This window comes from Glycine soja, chromosome 11, assembly GCF_004193775.1.
Source record: "Glycine soja cultivar W05 chromosome 11, ASM419377v2, whole genome shotgun sequence".
Taxonomy (NCBI): Eukaryota; Viridiplantae; Streptophyta; class Magnoliopsida; order Fabales; family Fabaceae; genus Glycine; species Glycine soja.
In genome coordinates, this window is record NC_041012.1 from 21,700,538 (window position 1) to 21,713,144 (window position 12,607).

Genomic DNA, 12,607 nt, shown 5'->3' on the forward strand with positions numbered 1-12,607 from the left:
GCAGAGCTGATGGCGTCCTTCAGTTGTTGGAAAAAGGTTTGGGCAACCGAAGACCAAACAAGGTGAGGTTGAGTCAAGGGATTCGCAATTGAAGCATATCTCCTAATGAAACGTCGATAAAATCCCATGGGCCCCAAAAATCCCCGAAGCGCTCTAAAGGTTCGTGGAACCGATCACTGTTGTTTGGCCCTTACTTTTTCCAAGACTGGTGTTACTCCCCTGTTGGACACCACATGGCCCAAGTATTCGATTTGGGGTTGAGCAAACAAACACTTGGACTTTTTCAAGAAGAACTGACCGTCTCCAACGCACGAAATGTCTTTACTAGATGAACCAAGTGATCTTGGAAGGTTTTGCTATAGACGAGGATGTCGTCAAAGAATACGATTATGAATTTGCAAAGATAAGGTCGGAAAGTCTCACTTATCGGCTTGAATTGAGTATGTATCAATGCATCCTTAACCTTAAGGATCAAAGCGACAAAGGTTTTATTGATTGAAAGTTGAAACCACTTCAGATGAGCTTCTAAAAATATTTCAAATCTATTTACAAAGAATATGCCTTGTAATATTCTATTGGTTTTGATAGAAAAAAATGTTTAAAATTCATTCTCACTATGTTTATTGAAACTCCTTATCTTGAATATGGCATGCTTAATTTCTCATCCTCCACGGATAGATAAATAGATAGATAGCAATAAGTGGAGTGGAGTGTGACAATATAAAAAAAATTCTTTTTAATAAAAAATCTAACAAGAAATAGTTGTGTCTGATTCATTTAATAAAAATTTTAACTTGTAAAAAATATTGTCTTTCAAAAAAAGAACAGACAAAATTAAATGTTTGACCCCGTTGATCTAACTCAACCCAAATCGTTCACAAATGGATTGATTTGGGTTGTGTTTCATATTTTTTCTTAAAAAACTGACCCAAACAAACTCGTTCAAATTTGATTTGGTTGATCATGAGTTTGATCAAACCTAATCCAAACCGACCCACTTACACTCATAGGTATTCCCCAACCTACTAGGTCACTAATCTCACTATGTGTAATTATTGTTGGTCCAAATTTTTTTTACACATGATTAAAATATAAAATAATATATATTTACTAATATCCAACAAACATATACTAATTTATATTTGTTAATAATAATTCATTAATATTAAGTTTAAATTTTCAGTATATATTATATTATTAATTTCTCATTTTAATACTATATATTTATTAATATTAAATATTATTTCATATGTTAAAAAATTAAAATTAAAAATATAAAATATTATTAATTCAAATTCATTAATATTTAATATTATTAGTCTATATTGGTAAATTAATTTTAATAAATATAAATTAATATATATTAATAAATTTCTATAGAAATATTAATATATTGATTATGATATAAATACATTAAAATAAAATTAATAGAAAATATAATTTACATTAATCTTATTTTATATAATTTCTATTAATTTTATTTTAATATTTCTTTTGATTAAGTAATTGAATCGAACTAGCTATATTATTTGTTTTATCTGACCAATCCAACCGGCCGATTTGAGCCAATTATCAAAACAGTGGTTGTTACTAGACTTCATTATATTCATAGTTTCAATGAATTTATGTAATACATGTCTTATTTGCTTTTGGTCTCTTTTCGGTGCTTCACGATACATTTCAAAAACGTCTCAATCATCAACTATAGTCAACTAATTAAAGGTAAGAATAAATAATAATATATGTTAAATTTAAGTCACTAATAAATTAAATATTAAATTTAAGGCAATAATAAATTTATTGATTTAAATTTTAAGTATGTAACTATAATAAATATTTAAATTAAAAGATTTATCTTTTTATAGTAATTTTATTGAACTTGAGCGAGATAGTCACCTACTAAGAATATTTATATTTTTTTACCATAAAAAATAGTATACACATTAATAGTGTAAAGTATTTTCCATAATCATTGAAATACAAATAATCATATATAATAATGTTTAAAAAAATTTGAAACAATTATTTTAAAAGTGACACCAAACATAATTTAATTATGTTGACATATATAGTTTAGTAGGATATAAATTAAAAATCTTATTGATGAAAAAAAATCCTAAAAGTGTAATTACTTTTTTATTTTAAGTTTTTAGCCATTAAAATCATGGATTCAAAAATAAAAATTATTTTATTTTAGTATGCATGAATTTTTATATGATTATTTCCTAAGTATTTTCCTTTTTAATAATTTATGCAAATAGATATTTTTAAATAGTGATAAGAGGTATTAACATGTTATTGGACTAAGTAAAATTAAACTTAAATTTACGAAACAAAGTCTAATGTTGTGAATACTCCATAAACAATGTAATATGGTGACAAAAAAATAGTGATAAAAGGGAAAACAATTAAATAATAAATTAAAATATTTTGAATTTAAGGAAAGTCCCTTGTTATTTTTCCCCTTTTATATTTTTAATTTTTTTAATATTAAAAATAAAATTATAAAGAGAGAGAAAGAGAATGAAATAAAATATCCTGTAGTACTATATTCAGAAAGAAAAAATAGGAAGAATAATATGTTTTCCTCTATTATGAAATTAGAAAGAAAAAAATAAAGTATATTTCACAACTTTAGTATTTTACTACTAAATTAGTAGATAAGTATATAAGTAAATAGTAAATGAATGCAATATATGCATTACATTTACAGGTTGGCTCGTGGGTTTGAAAAAAAAAATACATCATTTTTTTAAAACTTTCTCAATTTTAGTTTTAGTTTTTAATCTAAATTTTGACCAATAAAGTTTTTGAAATTTTTTACGCATTCAAATAAAAATGTTAATTAATGATGTAATAATAATTCACAGTGGAATGACTTGTTACGCCATTACCAAATTAGATAAGATAGTCAATTGTAATTTTTTTTCAATAAATTGTATTTATTTGTTCAAAACAATTGAGGCCAAATTAATTAATAAAAGAATTAAAATTATAATTTATAAAAAAAAATATACATGACTATTTTATTAATTTTTTATCATAAGACAAATCATTAAATTGTCAATATTATTTTTGTTTTGTCAGTTAATGTTATTACTTAAAATGCAAGGATTAAAAGTGATCACAATCAGAAAACTCATTTATTTTCACCGACCAAAATTTAAATTAAGAATTAACAAGTTTAAAGATCTTCTGATAGTAAATCTTTCGGACCAATCGAACATTATGTGATATCACGAGGATTATATATGTTAATTTTTTTTTTATAAATTGAACAAGTAGTAACTTAAACAAAGGATCAAAATTGTAAGTATATTTACTATTAACAAATAAATATTAATATATTATAAATATAAATATTAAATATTTTGTACCAATAACAAAATTATAAAAAATGAACTAAATCATTTTTAAAAAAAGAAAGTGAAAAAAAAAACGTGCAAGATATCACCAAAAGTAAATGAATTTTGCATTCTCACGCAATACACATTTCATTCATTTCCTCAAAAGCGCTATGACAGAAGCGTTATGACCCATCTCTCTTTCGAGCTATGACCCATCTCTCTTTTGAGCTAACAAAATGGGGGACGAAAAGGGGTTCGTATTCGGTCTGATGATGTCATTCCTTAACATTTCCTCAACTTGCAATTCAATTTCCTGCTTTTGAAAATGGAAATATCTGTAAGGAAGAACAATCACTGATTCGGAGTTAGGGTGAAGATTAATCGCATGGTTGATTGTTCGAGTAGGTGGTAAGGTTGTTGGGGCTCGAAATAGCTCGTCAAATTGGTGAATAATGTGCTCAACCTCTAGTCTTATGGGTGGTGATTGAAGGATTTGGGTTGAAGGGGACTCGACTCAAAGATGAAAAAATTCACTCACTTTATTGGTTTGCACTAGACAACGCAGCTGATGTACAGAGATGGACCCAACACCATTGTTGTGATCACCCTTTAATTCCACAATTCTGCCATCGTGAGTAAACTTCATAGTTAACTCACTGTAATTTGTCAAGACCGGGCCTAATGATTTCAACCATTCAACAACTAGGACCAAATCTGCTCTGCATAGGGGAAGAACATGGAATTGAACCCGAAAATCATGCCCTTGGATCCGAAGAAGAGTGTCAGGGCACCGCAAGTGGCACTCCAACTCGTGGCCACTACCCACCATTACCCATAAGGGTTGAGTGGCTTGAGTGGTTAAGCCCAAATTTGTAATCAAGCGCTTCTGGATAAAATTGTGGGTACTACCCCCATCAATTAATATCCACACCATGTGTCCCGCTAACCAACCCACCAAACATAGTGTCTTTGGAGCTATGTGGCTTGCAATAGTGTGTAGACTGATTTGGCCCGACAATGGCCCAACTTGTTCCCCAGTATCGCCAAGTTCATCAGGAGGGATTAATTCATCTGCAGGATTGCCGTCTTCATCCGTGATGGACAAAAACATCTTGGAGGAACAACAATGACCCCTACTGAACTTTTCATCGCAATTGAAACACAAACCCTTCTCACGGTGTAATGCAAGTTCCTTCGGCGATAATTTCTTGAAAGGGATAGAAGGAGACGGTTGTGGAGTAGGTAGCAGCGCCGATGTTGGAACTGGCGGTAACGGTTGTGAAGGAGGAGGGACTGATAACGCTGATGCGACCGAACGACGTTGAAAAAATAGACAGGAATCTGCTAGTTTCTCCTCATGAAGGCGAGCCAGTGTTGCAGCTTAGGCCAACATAAGGGGTTGTGCTACCTGCACTTCAGGGTGAATCTGGGAGTTAATCCTAAGATTAAACAGCTGAGCAAAAAAGGTGTTGGGAGACCAACAATTTTGTTGGCGAGGGACTCAAACTCTGATAAGTAAGTATTAACGGACCTATGTTGATTGAGTTTAAATAGAGCTCCGGTTGGGTCGTCGTACTGGGATGGAGCAAAGCGAGCTTCAAGCGCACGCAAGAAACTGGGCCATGACGACAATTGGCCATTCCTAGACATCCATTGGAAGAAGGCTAATGTCAGCCCTTCCATGTAAAACGAAGCAATGGTGAGGCGATCTGGCTCTGGCGTCTCATGATACTCGAAAAATTGGGTTATCTTGAAGATTCACCCAAAATCCGAACCATCAAAGCACGATACCTCGAGCTTCAAGCGATGGGAAGTGACCGATGAAGGGATAGTAGAAGGATTAGCGATGAAGATGAAGGGGACGGGGGTTGAGTTTCTAGAGTCGCGACCTTTTGGCATAGATCCTCCAATCTCATGGACAGGTTAAATTGAGAGGCTGTGAGTTTGACTATGGCATCTTCCAAGCGATCCAGGTTGGACTTCGAACGAGTGGAGTATGTCATACTCAATGAAAGCACCAAATATTGATGGGTGAGGGGTAATAAACTTAGCATTCGAGGATTAAGTGGCCTCTAGAGAAGACAGAGAAGGAAAAAAAGCTAAATTTTGCTTGCCCTTTTTATTCCATAGAGTAGTTTATATAGACTGTTACAGAGTATTCTAGAATATTGTTTTCACCCGACTACTAACAATCACTACAGCCTAATACACTTTAGCATAACTACCACTATACGTGCACCACCCGACAAGCACTATTGCCTAGCAGAAAGTTGTTAACAAGCATTGACAATTACCACTACTAAACTTGCCACCCTTCAGACATAATCCTTTAAGTGACTGGGCACAATGATTCTTCTCTTGGGCCTGCCTTGAGTGATTTATGCATTACCAATCTTGGGCCTATCAGTGTGTCATGCGATATTCTGACCAATATGTGTCAACAAAGCATACCTAATTAGCTCGATATGCATCTATGCTGTAAGAAAGCTTTAGAAGATTCTCTTAATTATTTGTGATATTTATCTCTTTAGAAAGTTTTAAATTCAAAATTAATCTGTATCCCATGATTTGTGGTTTAAGATTAAGATAAATTTTAAATTCTAGATAATGCGGTCAACATGATGAGCGACGTATCCAGAAACGATTACAATCAAACCAACAATAATCTCACAATAAAAAATAGTAATAAAATCATTAAATATAATAATAATTAGGATAAAATGAGTTTTTAATCTTTTATTCTTTTTTAAAATCTTATTTTTAGTCCTCGAACTTTTATATATTATACAATTTAATTCCAGAAATTTATTAAAAAAATGGTTTTAGTCTAGGGACTTAGTCTTTGATTTTTGTACTTTTTTGTAACTTCATTGCGAGGAGGATTAAAAACATGTTTTTAAAAGATACAAGAACTAAATTGTTCAATATAAAAGTTTAGGACACTACTAAAATATGATAATTTAACATCCTTGTATCTATGTCGATTATTGAAAAATCGATATAATAAAATATATGATTACATTTTTGAAATTAATATCAAATATTTTAAGTTGTTAATGACAATTTTTATAAAACTGTCTTTTATGTGAATGATTCGAAGTGATTTTGTAAAAGTCGTCTTTGTTTTTAAACTGACTATTATGATTTTTTAAAAAATTGTCTTTTGAAGTCATTAGATTTTTAATTACTTTTCACTCTTTGAATATATATGTGCCTTTACTCTTATGCGCCGTTCACTCCATGGTGACCTCCGAAGTCTGCCGCAAGCTCCGTCGTGCCCTTAATTCTGCTTCAGTCTGCACTACTTTCTCTCACTCTCGTCCCACCATGATAGCTAGCGCATTCCATCTATTGCTTCCAGCTGCCTCTGTCGTGCAGTAAGTACCAATGTCTTGATGCTCCTAAATTTAATTTCTTTGTTGTTCGTGTTCCCTCATTTGTTATAGCTTTCATTCATGTGTGCCTGTTGTTTGCAATATGCTTATGAATTTGTTGACATTGTGAATTTGTGTTTGTTTAAACCCTACATATACTGAGTTTTAAGTAGAAATCCCTTTTTCAAATATATTCTTGGCTGCTTGAATGGCCCCGAAGGTCTATTACATTTTTATATTAAGGAATTGAAATCGAGCAAACCAATTTGTGATACTAGTAAGTGAAGACTCTAAACTGAGAACAAAAAACTACAATAACAAATAAAAAATGCCCCATTTTTGTTGCCACCTTCAAATGCTGCCAGAAAAACTTCCTTTGCATTAGTGATGTCACAATCTACCAGCACAAAATCAGGTCCTTTGTATTCCCTAGCAGAAGGGCTTTCACATCTCCTACAATGAACTCGACATGATCTCCATCAACTCCTACAACTTTTGTTGATGTGTGTCATTCAGTTTGGTCACAACAAATGCATACCACACGACAACCTGTTTGGTCACCACCTGCAGGCAGAGCAAGCGTGGCCGAACTGGCCACACCAGCACCAGCCACCAACTTGGGTTGTGCATTTGTTGCCTCCTGCTATAGCTGATATGAACTCAGCTACATGAGGTTCTTTATTTCTTTTGGCCTACAAAATGACAATCACAAACGAACATATGTTCTGATTTATTTATGAATCTTATCAGTTTTAGAAATGGATGTAGCTGCAAATGCCCAAAGCGTATATTTTAAAAATAAATGTTTGTCACATGGTCAATTCCATGTAACCACACCATATATGTGTTTTGAATTTGAAAAAAAATGCTACACTTCCCACAAATCACTCCAGCCCCTAAATTTAAAAATCTTTTATTAACATGCTGTCTCGCTTCTGTCTCCCAGTGTTCAATGTAAATGGTCATAATTATATAAGATCAAACTATTTTCAAGGACCATAATTGCCTAGTTCGTTCTTGTGGCTTTCGGATGAGTTACGAATCCAAAGAAGAAGACACAAAAACTTAAAGTACAATACACTAGCTGTTGGCAATAGGCATGTGTTTCAATCACTATAGAAACAAAAACAGCCATTGTTTATCAAAACTTGTTTAGTTCTTCACCGTCTCTGAACTAGCTATACATAGTTCTTTGTTAGCATGTCATTAGTTTTTAACAGTGAGCGTAGTTGATGGTATTTAGTATTGACCAACAAATCTAACAAGCTTGGCCAGTTTGTTAAGTTTATTTAAGGGTTTATAAAAAAAATAGTGGCATAACTTGGCTAAATTCATTCTTCCATGTGCTCCCTTTATGAATTATGGCTAGAGGAAATTTCAAAAATCAAATGAGTCTAAGACAGACTTTAAAGTTGAGACTGTAAGTGCTCAAATGTCAGCTTCAATATGTGGAAGTGGAAGGATAGGACAAGATACAACTTGTCAGTCATGGGCCTCAAGCCTCGATAAGTAGTTCAAGACCACCTAGTTTCTATGCTTCATATCTACGTGCGACATGTATTCAAGTTTTTCAATTTACCATAAAGAATTAATAATATTTAACTATATGTAATGTAAAGATTAATGAAGACATAATCGTTCAGAGCTACTTAATAATTTCTCACTATTAGGGATACAGTTGTTGTTTATTTTTGCCAAAGTATTTGTGTTGCACCTTTAGTCTGGTATTTGCTGATCGACTTATGTCGAAGTATTGCATAGGTTCATGAGTAAAATTATGACCATATATTTTTCAACAGTTACAAGTAAACTACATCGATTTGTTTTCTTGCCAATTTTTATGAACATTTGACCAATGTGGAGACAGTAGTTTCCTAATTCAAAAGGTGTTATCTTTGAGTTAGATTATAGTGATGATAGAGATAGAAGAATTGTTGAAGCCAGAGATGGGCTCTACACGTGGGTGAACCTTTGGTTAATCATGTTAATTGATTCCATCATAGATGTTTTCAAAAATTGAGCTAGCACGTGCTTAAAAATAATTACTGCAACAAGGAACAATGACCTCTTGGTTAATTAAGGGTTTATTTGGTAAAGAAAATTGCTCGATTATCTCAAAAATCAAAAGCTAGCTAAAGGTTAAAAACATCCAAAAAAATAATAAAATTGTAGAAGTTGAATTACTTGTTTATGATTTATTTGGATAAAAGAAAATAGAAAGATGAAAAAGTACAAATAATAATACATTTCATTTAGTATGGCTGAAGAAAAAATAACGGAAAAAGGAGACAGCAAATTATCTTTTAAAAGCAAATTTTCAAAATTTTCTTTCGTTTTTATAATCCAAAATTTAAACATTTCTCTTTATTCATTTTATTTCCTCTCAACTACACAGGGTTATTGTGCTTTATCATGCTCGTGGACCATTATATCTCCTTCAGGCATTAAATTCTTGGTACCCACGTGGTGGTGGATCTTGATGGCCAAATTGAAAAAAGTTGGACTAGCAACTTCTTGATTTTGTAACAAATGAATTTCAACCTATTTGTCTTTTGAGGTTTTTGCTAATGCTTTAGTCTTGTTTCTACTTTATATGTATAAGCACGAGTAATCCCATCATTCCATATGCTTTTGAGAAATAGAAAATGTTAGTAATGTGATTTTTCTCGTTCTAAATCATATTCCCATTTTCTAAATGAAAATAACTAAGGACCCTTGAGAGTGTCTTCGAAAAACTTAGCCGACCATAGTAGATATCATACTTACAAATAGGAGGAAGAATAAGGGTGAAGAGGGGGAGATCCAAAGAACACTAAATATTATTGTTGATATCAAACCATTACAAACATCTACTTCTTTTTCTCTCGTTATCTTTCTGTGTGTTACAACTGAGCTCATTACTATTTAGTGACTCTTTGTATAGAGAAAGATGAAAGAAGAAAACAAAAGACCCCTTTAGTCTAGAATAGTAAAATTACTATTCTTTTACTCTGTCACAGGGCCCATTTTTTACAACAGCTATTTTATGAAAAGACAAAATGTCAGAGTCTCGGCAAAAGTAAAGATTCCTACTTCAATTAAGAGTCTCGGCAAAAGTAAAGATTCCTACTTCAATTAATAGCTGTATTTTGGCAGGATGTGTCTCTCTTCTGATCAATTCTTTGAAGATTTTGTAACAGTAACATTTTATTCTTCTTGGACGTTTCTAGAGCAGAAAATGTCTGATGAGTCTTCCATGGAAAGATCAATGGATGGAAATGGAGGAGTTTGATGTCCATGACAATCACTAGCCTCATAAATTTCTTTATCCTTCTTTTCCTTTTGGAAAAATTAAACCAATTTGTTGTTGTGTTCAATTGGGAAGGGTATGAAAAACTTCCCATTGTATGCTGGTAGGAAGAGTTTTGTATCATGGGTTTTTCTTATCAGGTCAAAATCTCGTTTGTTCGAATTTGAGAAAAATCATTGGTACCCTTATGTTTTAGCCCTCCTCCACACATAATAAGATACCTGAAACATATGCATAGGCAAGAGATCCTCAAATACATAGTCTATAAATGAGTAAGGATAAGTAAAGAATACAACAACCCTTTAAAAAAAAGTAGAGAATGCAACAAGGTTGTCCAATTAATCCATCTACCTATCAAACATAGTTACCCCTTTGAGTAAAAATGAGTGGAAACCGAATAGAGCCAAAAATATAAACTACTAATACAGGGTCAGAATGTTGCAAGAAGCTACTAATATATATACTTGAAGTACACATGACATTCAATTGTTGTTTGTTAAGCTTCAGATTACACATGTCGTCATATAGTGCTTCATAGTTGGTTGGTTTGGTTAAAAATCACAATTATGTCGACATAATTTGAATTCAAATTAATATCAATAAATCAATCAATTAATTAATCAATCATTTAATAAAGATTATATAAATTTGGGCCAATGAAGTTTTATTATTATATCATATGATTATAAATCAATTTTAACACTATAGCGTCACCTCCATATTATTTTATTATTATTTTACTTAAGTCTAACATAAAAATTAATTATTTTAAATGACCACACAATAGTGTAAGGCTCTAATGCATTCACATGAGTTAGAATAATCTATTTAGTAGGAGAATTCGTGTTCAATTTCCACCTTGTGTAAAATTCCCTTTGGCCAATGGTAGTGACGTTGTTGGTGGTGGTGACAGAGGTGGTATTAGTGGTGGTGGTGACGGTGGTGACAAATGTGGTATTAATGGTAGCAATGTCAATGGTGGTTGTGGCAATGATGGTGATGACAAATGTGGTATTGTTAGTAGTGGTGATGACACAATGACGGTGGTAGTAACATTGATGGTAGTGAGGGTGGTAGTAATGCTGGTTGTGATGGTGATGTTAGTGGCGATGATAGTAGCAGTAATAGTAGTGTTAGTTGGGGTACCAAGTGGTGATGATGATGATGGTTGTGACAACAATGGTGGTGATAGTGACACTAATGATGATGGTGGTCATGGAGATGACGATGATGGTGGTATTGGTGGTGATGGTGGTGGTGATGACAACAAAAAGTGTCATTGTCAAATGTGAGAAATTTATGTTTTTTAAACTAAACCAAATTCACAAAACAATTTTCTTAGTTTTGAAAATTAGTGTAAAAATGTTTCAAAAATCATTTTAGCTCTATTTTTGTCAAAAATATTTTGTTTTAAAAATTGAATTGGAAACCAAAAACCTAAAAACTCGCAACCACCCCAAATGAGCTTTAATTTAAATTTGGTTTGTAACCAAACTAATCTACTCTGAAGCACCAAATGACACATGTCATCAAATCCTTGAAAAATAATTGTGTTTCATCATGTGTTATCCGAACCAGTTTTAGGATTTTCAAAATTTTATATTACTAGAGTGTGTAGTGTGTAACCCGTGCCATGCACGAGTTAAATATTTTTTTATAAATATTTTAAATATATAAGTGTTTTCTTAAATTTGTATTAAGAATTATTTCAAAATTAAAGTACAATATTTTAATTATTAATTATTTTTGTCATTTTAAATATATATTTGAGTATATATATTGTAGAATATGAATTTTAAAATTATAACTATGAGAGAAGTAAAAATTAAATATATGTTAGGTAAGATAGTAATTTAAGTAATTTTTGTAAAAGAATATTCTAAGCAAGCTAAAGTAAGAATTATTAGTCACAAAAAAAAATAAAAAAAAATTATGAAATGACATTTTAACTATAATTTTTAATTAAAATTTAAATTGAAGTTATGCATGTCATGCATGAAATATATTATAGACAGTGCTATAAAATATATTAAATTTTAAATATTGAAAATTTAAATTAGAAGTTATGAAGTCAAAATAATAAGAATTTTGTGCGACACATCTCATGTATTCATGTATCATAAAGTATAATAATTTTTATTGTGCAATATATATAATTGGTTGAATATCTTATTACTTATTATATTTAAAATAAAATATGAGAAAATAAAAATAAAAACATGAATTAAAATTATGACTAATATCTCATATGTGTAATATATTATAATATTAAATTTTATGTCCTATAATTTCATATGACAACTAGATGGTTTGAGAAGGATAATGTAATATTGGCTTCCATACTCATTGAAAAGATTCTTATATTTGAATTCATACTTGCTGATTCCTTGGCAAACATATCAAGTTGTATAAGTACTATAAAACGGTAAGACCAAGTATCGAATTTCATAGGAACTATGCTTGTACTCCGAGTTATATATATATATATATATATATATATATATATATATATATATATATATAACACTAAGTAATTAGTGAATCAAATCGAATCTTGTTCATTGATTAACTATAAGTATAAACTAAAAGGAATAAAT

General features: G+C 31.3%; 1 protein-coding gene and 1 long non-coding RNA gene across 2 annotated transcripts; both read left to right on the plus strand.

Moving 5' to 3' along the window:
• Positions 1-6,540: 6,540 nt before the first annotated feature.
• Positions 6,541-9,397, plus strand: LOC114375695. Its single transcript, XR_003658819.1, has 2 exons — positions 6,541-6,724; positions 9,117-9,397. It is a non-coding gene; the product is annotated as an uncharacterized LOC114375695 (long non-coding RNA).
• A 362-nt stretch (positions 9,398-9,759) lies between these two features.
• Positions 9,760-11,302, plus strand: LOC114373062. Its single transcript, XM_028330613.1, has 2 exons — positions 9,760-9,779; positions 10,846-11,302. The coding sequence occupies exons 1-2, from the start codon at positions 9,760-9,762 to the stop codon at positions 11,300-11,302; spliced, it is 477 nt and encodes a 158-aa protein (XP_028186414.1).
• Positions 11,303-12,607: the final 1,305 nt, after the last annotated feature.

Bases quoted from the DNA above. Each gene is read 5' to 3' on its own strand.
- LOC114373062 (XM_028330613.1), top strand. From the start codon at position 9,760: ATGTCAGAGTCTCGGCAAAA. The intron at 9,780-10,845 runs GTAAAGATTCCT...TCTATTTAGTAG, and splicing joins ATGTCAGAGTCTCGGCAAAA to GAGAATTCGTGTTCAATTTC.